Genomic DNA, 8,707 nt, shown 5'->3' with positions numbered 1-8,707 from the left:
TTGAATAAGGCAGAATTATACTCAGCAACATATTTGAAATCTTGTAACCTTATGTTAAGCTAGTCATACCGGACATGAGGTAGATGAACAAGTTTTTGGTGATCAAATCTATCTTTGAGATTATTTCAAAGGGTGAGTGGGTTTTTGACGGTTAAGTATTCATATTTTAAATTTTCATGAATGTGATGCCTAAGGAAAATGATAGCCTTGGCATTTTGTTCAACGCTTGGAGTTTTTCCCGATTCTATGGTGTGTTTTAACCCGTTAGCACTAAGGTGTAATTCAGCATCGACTACCCAAGATAGATAACTATCCTCAGATACATCCAAGACAAGAAACTCTAATTTTGCAAGATTCGCCATTCTGAATAGATTTTAAACAAGATATAATATGTAACATAATATTTAAACAAACAAAATGAAATAATAACTTTATACAAAAGTTACGATTACATAGCCAGCCAGAAAACTTTTGATTATTACTTGACGGCAACGCCATCTTTATAGTAGTATTACTTGATGGCATAGCCATCTTTATAGTATTACTTGACAGCATAGCCATCTTTATGGTTTTCAATTAGTAACATAAATAAATATATAACAATAATTAGAATAAAATGAGTAAAAGAAATCGTACCTCTTTTTATGAAATAGTTTTAGATCATAGAGACTCGTGAGTCAGAATAAGTCGTACCTCTTTCGAGAATCAAGCTTTAGTTGGCAGAGACTCGTGCTGATAACGTGTTAAAAATAAACTATAAACTATAGAGTAAGAAATGGAGAAAGAAAGAGAGAGATCTCAAAAGTATTATAACTTCTTCTGTGATTGTTCAAGTACAAATGACTAGGCAAAATTTATATTTATAGTAGAGATTTATCAATTATACTAAGAAAACTTACTAGGTAAGTTTTCTTAGTCAGGTTAATAAAATTTTGATCTTCATGACAAGCTTCCAATATTAAATTAAGTCTTTCTTGATAAGTTTCACGAGTCTTCCTTAGTAAGATTTGACAATCATTATTATAACAAAATACACCCATAATTGAGACAATCAAACAATTTAAAATGCAAGGTGCCAAAATGTTGCACAAAACATCTACCGAGTCATGACTCACCTTCACATCATTTCACGACATACCCAAAAACCAAAATTTTAACAACATTATCTACTCCATCCCCATATACTTAAACCCCCTTCTTCTGCTCCAAACTCTACTACTACAAAATGGAAAATTTCTCTTATAACTTGTATCCTGAGTCAGGCGACTCATCACCTCGATCCTGAGAAATCGACTTCGAGAACCCGCCACCCTAGGAAGACTCAAACTACAAAGTTAAATTCATGTGTAGCTATGGCGGCAAAATTCATCCCCGGCCTCATGACAATCAGCTAGCTTATGTAGGTGGTGAGACGAAGATCTTATCGGTTGATCGAGCAATCAAGTTCGCGCATCTTGCCAGTAAGTTATCCGCGATTTGCGATAACTCTGAGGTTTGTTTTAAGTATCAGTTACCTGGTAAAGATCTCGATGCGTTGATTTCCGTTACTAATGATGCTGATTTGGAGCATATGATGCATGAATATGATCGGCTTTATCGAGGCTCTTCGAAACCTGTTAGGTTGAGGTTATTTTTGTTTACTATGAGTAGCCAGACCGCAAGTTTTGGGTCCGGAGACGCCAAGTCGGACCGAGAACGATTTGTTGATGCGTTGAATACCGGTCCGGTTCAGGCTCCGATTGTTTGGCAACCCAATAATGTTGATTATTTGTTTGGTTTGGAGAAAGGAGCAGCACCGCCGCCTATTGTTGCGGCGGCTTTGAGTAGAGCTCGGGATCCGGTTTATTTAGAGTCTGATGTTGTTGTTTAGAATCACGAGAATCGGATCATGTCAGATCCGAGACACGATCCGATCCAGAAACATATAAGGATTTACAGAGATTGAGAATCAGTGATGAACAACATTAGGCTAATCTTCGCAGAAAAAGCGATGAGTTTTATGTTCAGAAGATGCCTGGGAAATTAGTCCAATATCCTATTTTCGAAAAAAATAATAACTCAAAATAATTGTTATGAAAAAGTTAAATAAGTAAATTAAATAAAACATGATAACTGAATACATTACATATACCTATAAGTGTCAACCAAACAAGTTTATTACACTTCCGAAGAAGTGCAAGTGAAAGTAAATACAACTTTGTAGGTAAATTAGTTCCCGTGTGAAATTAAACAAGCACTAATATGAATCCTAATAACCGAGTAATTAGACAAAGAATGGTTACCTCGGACTCCAAAACCAACTCAATATCGGTGAGTGTGTTTTGCTCCGTCCTCAGCAAAAACACTTAAAATGGAAATTGGAACAGAAAAGGAATTATGTATATATAAACCAGTAAGAAGCTCCTCCTATCCATTTCACATTCCTTGTCTTTGTATCACATTGAAATTCTTTTCTATAGAACTCTTTACAATCCAGCATAGCCCTAATTTATCCGGTTTTCTAAAATAAATCTCTTTATTAAAGCTAATTCTAGCGTTGAAAGCCCGCACACACAACATAGCTTAGACGGTATTTCAATTGAATTATCATGCAAAACACTACATCATTTACAAGCGCTCATTATGTTCAAAAGGTAGATGTAATACACCAATCCAAAATCTGATAAAATAGCTACAAAATTCAATTTAAAATTCACTAAATATTCTGTTCATATATTATTGTGAAAAATGCTAAGTAACCTGAATTGGCACCCAAAATTATTACCAAAAACTTACATTTACATAGATAAATGATAATGTTATTTGTGATTAGACGAAACTCCGCATGTATTTACATGTGTTCACAAATAAATGATATCGTGTCATATCATTTAAAAAAACATTCGGAACCAATTCAACCTTAAGTAATTTTTTTATCTTTAGAAATATTGATATTAAATAATATTTTTTAAATTATTAGCATGCACGAAAAGTCCTGAGACAACCTATCGGATACGGCATAAATTATTTACACATGTAATATTTAGAAATTTAAATTTGTCATGTGCTCCAAAAACAAAACAAACTATCCACGACTCAGCAACTCTTAGTAATTGTTGTAAAAATAAAAAGAGAATATACCAAAAATACTAACTTTTCTAAGTTTTTTTTACAAAAATACTATCTTTTCAAATTAATTGCAAATATACTATCTTAATTGTAAATATACTATTTTAATTATTTAATAATTATACTATGCTAATTGTGCGCTGATTGTACCTATGCTGACTGCGCGCTGACTGTAACAATGTTGACGCGGTAGCTGGCATCGCAAGTGGGTCCTACCCAATACTGACGCGGTAGCTGGTGTGGCAATTGGGTGCCACCCAATGCTGACGTATCAGCTGACTGGGCAGGCTGTGTGGCTGCTGATATGGCAGTGGGCCCCACAGGGGCAGCAGCAACCAAAAGCAACCTTAAAAAGTATTTTTGCAAATTTTTTAAAAAAGTGACAGTATTTTTGCAAAAATGTTTTGAGTCTCGGATATTTTTTAAAAAAGCCCAAATAAAAATTATAAAAACACAAAATATAATAATATGAAATACATCCATAATTGAGACGATCAAACAATTTAAAATGCAAGGTGCCAAAATGCTAAATGCTGCACAAAACATCCACCGAGTCATGACTCACCTTCACATCATTTCACAACACACCCAAAAACCAAACTTTTAACATCATCATCTACTCCATCCTCATATACTTAAAGCACCTTCTTCTACTCCAAACTCTACTACTACACAATGGAAAATTTCTCTTATAACTCGTATCCTGAGTCAGGCGACTCATCACCTCGATCCCGAGAAATCGACTTCGAAAACCCGCCACCCTGGGAAGACTCAAACTACAAAGTTAAATTCATGTGTAGCTATGGCGGCAAAATTCATCCCCGGCCTCACGACAATCAGCTAGCTTATGTAGGCGGCGAGACGAAGATCTTATCGGTTGATCGAGCAATCAAGTTCGCGCATCTTGCCAGTAAGTTATCCGCGATTTGCGATAACTCTGAGGTTTGTTTTAAGTATCAGTTACCTGGTGAAGATCTTGATGCGTTGATTTCCGTTACTAATGATGATGATTTGGAGCATATGATGCATGAATATGATCGGCTTTATCGAGGCTCTTCGAAACCTGCTAGGTTGAGGTTGTTTTTGTTTACTGTGAGTAGCCTGACCGCGAGTTTTGGATCTGGAGACGCCAAGTCGGACCGGGAACGCTTCGTTGATGCATTGAATACCGGTCCGGTTCAGTCTCCAGTTGTTCAGCCGCCAAATAATGTTGATTATTTGTTCGGTTTGGAGAAAGGAGTAGCACCGCCGCCTCAACAGGCGACGGCTTTGAGCAGAGCTCGAGATCCGGTTTATTCGGAGGCTGATGTTGTTCAGAATCACGAGGATCGGATCATGTTAGATGCGAGACACGATCCGATCCAGAAACATATACATGATTTACAGAGATTGAGAATCAGTGATGAACAACAACATCAGGCTAATCTTCGCAGAAAAAGCGATGAGTTTTATGTTCAGAAGATGCCTGAGAAATTAGTCCAATCGCAAACTTTGCCTGCGCATTTACCAGCTCAATCTGCTCCAATTCCAGGTAATTACTGGCCGGAAAAACAGATTCCAGGTGGAGCTTATCCGCCAACTTCAATTGGACCCGATCATCATCAACAGCAGCAGCAACAACAACAAGTTTACATGATTCCATCACAGCCAAACATGTACCAGATGACACGACCAGTTACCGGACCAGCCGGTCAAACTAATCAAGGCTACTATATGCAGCGCATGACACCTGAAGTTTACAGGGACCAGCCTGTATACAATGTTGTGTCACAAGCACCACAGCCTACTTTACCGCCTCAAGTAGTTCCGAAAACGACAGCGTTTCAAGCTACTACAATGGATACCGGTTATACTCAAGTGGCTTATGATAGTGCTAGTGGTAGACAGGTGTACTATACTGCGCCTCCGGGCGTAGTTTCGCAACCTCAGGGGCAAGTTCCAGTGCAGTACCAGGCGGTGCCAGGGTACGGCGGGGATATGAGAGCGGTGGCAGGGAATTATAGTCAGGAAGGCGGTGCTAAGGTTGTTCCGGTGAAGGTTTCACAGACTTGAGGGTGAATTTTAAGTTTTGTATTTGTTGTTTTAAACTTGTTTGTGTTATTTAAATTACTGTTAAAGCTACACTATGCCACCATATATCATATGCTTATCAGTTATCACCATGTTTGTAAATATAATTCTGGAATTATATATATTTATGCGTGTTTGAGTTATTTCTGAATACGTGAGTTTGTGCAAAGTAGCTACTTTCTGGTAGCAAGATCGAATCGCATTTTTTAGTCTAGTCCAGCTATATGCACTGTGAAACGAAAGGACCAGGAAAGCTAAGGTAGCAAGATCGAATTGTATATTAGTCTAGTTACATGCACCGATTAGAAAATTTAAGATAGCAGGATCGAATTGCCGTCTTATTAGTCTATTTATACACACGCGAGATCAGAATCCTAAATAATCAAATTTATCGATCCCCAATTCATATCTCCAGCAATTTATCAAAATTTGTAACTTTTTGCAAAAGTGACTGAATTGCGGAATTTAAGAGCAGGAGTAATTTTTTTAGATTGCGAGTGCATCACATCATCCGACTTTAAGACGAAACATATTGATCTACTTTTAAAGCAGACATAATGGATAGATTAATTTAATTGCATTTGGCACACTTAAAGTTTGATTTAGAAGAGTGTGTTTGTGTATAATCGGAGAGATTAAGGTGACAAACGGTGGCAACATGTAAAAGTGGAGTAAAAGGCAGAAGGTTTGGATAAACGACAGGCAACTTGTAAAATAAACCCTTGATCTCGACGTGCTCATAAATCAAAACTCATGACATATAGTAATATGTTTTGTATCAACTTGTCTGGAACTGTACAGCTCAGGGGGTACTGGGTAACGAATATATTGATGGAATATATGATCGATCGAATGAATATAAACCGAGAGAAAACAGAGATGTACTAAATTAAAAAACCCATAAACCCAAGGATTGCTAAAGACTGAGTACAAGGCAAAATTTAAACTCCTACTGCTGCGACAAACCAGGAGCATCACCTGGTATGACTCCACTACTTTCCTAAAAATACTCAACTCCTCACGACCTATTCAGTTGCATACAACCACGTTCAATACATCTGACTTATTCAAACAGTCAACTAAAGCAAAATAAATAATAAAACAAATAATTAGTAACACCTAAATTTAAGATTATTCCAACAATCAACCCCTTAATCTTAAATTTGTGATTCGCCCGTCTGGCTTTCAACTTAACCCGTCTGGTTGGCCCGTCTGGCCTTTTGTTTGCCCGTCTGACAAAACACTTCATTGCCCGTTTGGCACTATACTTATTTGCCCGTCTGGCACTACAAACTTGCCCATCTGGCAACTTACAACAATGCTGGTTCATCATCCTCCATAACTGCAAGGTTCACTTCTTGTTTCTGTTCTTTGTCTCGTCGATATTTATAACATTTTGCAGCATAGTGTCCAAAGATGTTGCAGTTATAGCACTTTATTTTGCTCTTGTCACGTCCATCATTTTTTCCGTATGATCCTTCACGGCCTCTTGCCTTCCATTTCTGAGTTAGAAGCAACTGATTCCCGTTGTCTTCAACATGCCCACGAACCCTCTCTTCATGAGCTTTTAGCCTCCCGATTAGCTCTTCGACAGTCATTGTCTTAAGATTACCAAATTGTTCTATCGTAGAAGCAATTTGTACAAACTTGTGTGGGACAGCACGCAATATCTTTTTCACCACGTAGGACTCTTCCATCGGTTCACCTAGAGTGCGTATGTTTGTCACAATACCACCTAGCTTCATGTAAAAGTCGTCCAAACTTTCTGTCTCCTTCATGGACAGAGCCTCAAACTCAGACCTGAGTGTCTGCACCTTTGCCTCTTGAACTCTTTCTGCCCCCATAGACATAGTCTTTATTGCTTCCCACGCCACTTTAGCCGTTTTCTTACCGGCCAGAGTTAACATAAACTCCTCTGGAATGCCTTGATAAATTGCTGCCAGCGCCATTTTATCCATCCGTGTTTCAACGTTCACCTTCGGGTCACTAGGCTCCACAGCCTCCCAAACTCCCTGAGCTTCCATGAAGACCTGCATCTTCATTGACCACGCCGTGTAGTTGGATTTTGACAACATCAGATAGTTTATACTCACTGTTCCCTCCTTGACTTTTGATGCCTCCATAGTCATCAACCTCGACATATATTTTGGCATAAACAACCAGGCTCTGATACCATATGATGGAATATATGATCGATCGAATGAATATAAACTGAGAGAAAACAGAGATGTACTAAATTAAAAAACCCATAAACCCAAGGATTGCTAAAGACTGAGTACAAGGCAAAATTTAAACTCCTACTGCTGCGACAAACCAGGAGCATCACCTGGTATGACTCCACTACTTTCCTAAAAATACTCAACTCCTCACGACCTATTCAGTTGCATACAACCACGTTCAATACATCTGACTTATTCAAACAGTCAATTAAAGCAAAATAAATAATAAAACAAATAATTAGTAACACCTAAATTTAAGATTATTACAACATATATCATCAAAGTCACGTACATTCCACAAAACTCTGCTCATAATATATGGGATCATGAGCGTAAGCCTGCATGATGTTGGCGTACATCGCTGCATGTTATCCTTGCCGGACCTTATAAAATAATGAAAATTTATCGAATATGTTACATATAGTAGGAATACTGTAGGTAAGATTATCTAATATATAAACGGAGACTACTATTAGTTTTACTCCACAAATTACAAATTTTCTTCTATATGCAATTCGAGTCGCGTGAAATTGGAGTACGTATTCGGCAAAAATGCATATTTAAACTTGAATTAAGCTGGTCAGACTGGTTCGAATACGTGAATTTATTGGTATAAGTTCTTCAACGCTATCTGGATGCGAGTTGCACAACACATAGTTATTAGTTATATAACTCATAATGCAAATGTGATATTCAAAAACAAGGGTCCACATCGAGGAAAAGCATTGTCCTGGAGTGATCATGGAGGAAGAAAAAATGAAGTCCTGAGTCTTAAATTCACACGAAAAGCCACATTTGCCGGGTTCTTCAAGTAATACATAAAGATGATGACTTGTGATCAAATTACGTAATACTAGTACTACTCAACTATCTAGCTAGTTTTGTCCTCAACATTGAGGTCTCAGTACAACAGTACTTCATTGACACTGATACATGGATAGATTATTAGTTTCATTAAACAACTATTGAATTGCTTCGCTTCGAGGCAAACTTAAGGTAGCACAATTTCCCTCCACGTTCCCACTCGTTCAATATCATTGTGTTTTCCTAACGCTACATGAAAAATGAACATTTATGATCACCTAAAACCGATTCTAAAAAGCATTGTCGATGAATAACCGGACAAGCCTTGATCGATTATGTGATTATTTCCAACTAATTTGCATCGTTAATGACCAATTTTGTCTGATTTGGTTATGTCCGTTTTTGTTATAGATATAACGCTGACTCGAAATTTATGTGTGTTGAGCAGCTCAAACATGTTTACAATAAATAAAATTAATTTTAATTTTGGTCGAAGGTATAAAATG

The 8,707-nt window shown here is 37.4% G+C and overlaps 1 protein-coding gene and 1 pseudogene across 1 annotated transcript; both read left to right on the top strand.

Annotated features, from left to right (window-relative positions):
* Window positions 1–1,225: 1,225 nt before the first annotated feature.
* Window positions 1,226–1,870, top strand: LOC141679822 (RAF-like serine/threonine-protein kinase PRAF; annotated as a pseudogene).
* A 1,751-nt stretch (window positions 1,871–3,621) lies between these two features.
* On the top strand, window positions 3,622–5,321 carry LOC141677506 (uncharacterized). The gene has a single exon (XM_074483476.1). It carries the CDS (start codon window positions 3,784–3,786, stop codon window positions 5,158–5,160), a length of 1,377 nt encoding a protein of 458 aa, XP_074339577.1. The 5' UTR covers window positions 3,622–3,783; the 3' UTR covers window positions 5,161–5,321.
* The last annotated feature ends 3,386 nt before the right edge of the window (window positions 5,322–8,707 follow it).

Source organism: Apium graveolens, chromosome 8 (assembly GCF_009905375.1).
Source record: "Apium graveolens cultivar Ventura chromosome 8, ASM990537v1, whole genome shotgun sequence".
Lineage (NCBI taxonomy): Eukaryota > Viridiplantae > Streptophyta > Magnoliopsida > Apiales > Apiaceae > Apium > Apium graveolens.
Note: the sequence above shows the minus strand (reverse complement) of the source record. Positions and strands in the feature narration are given on the sequence as shown.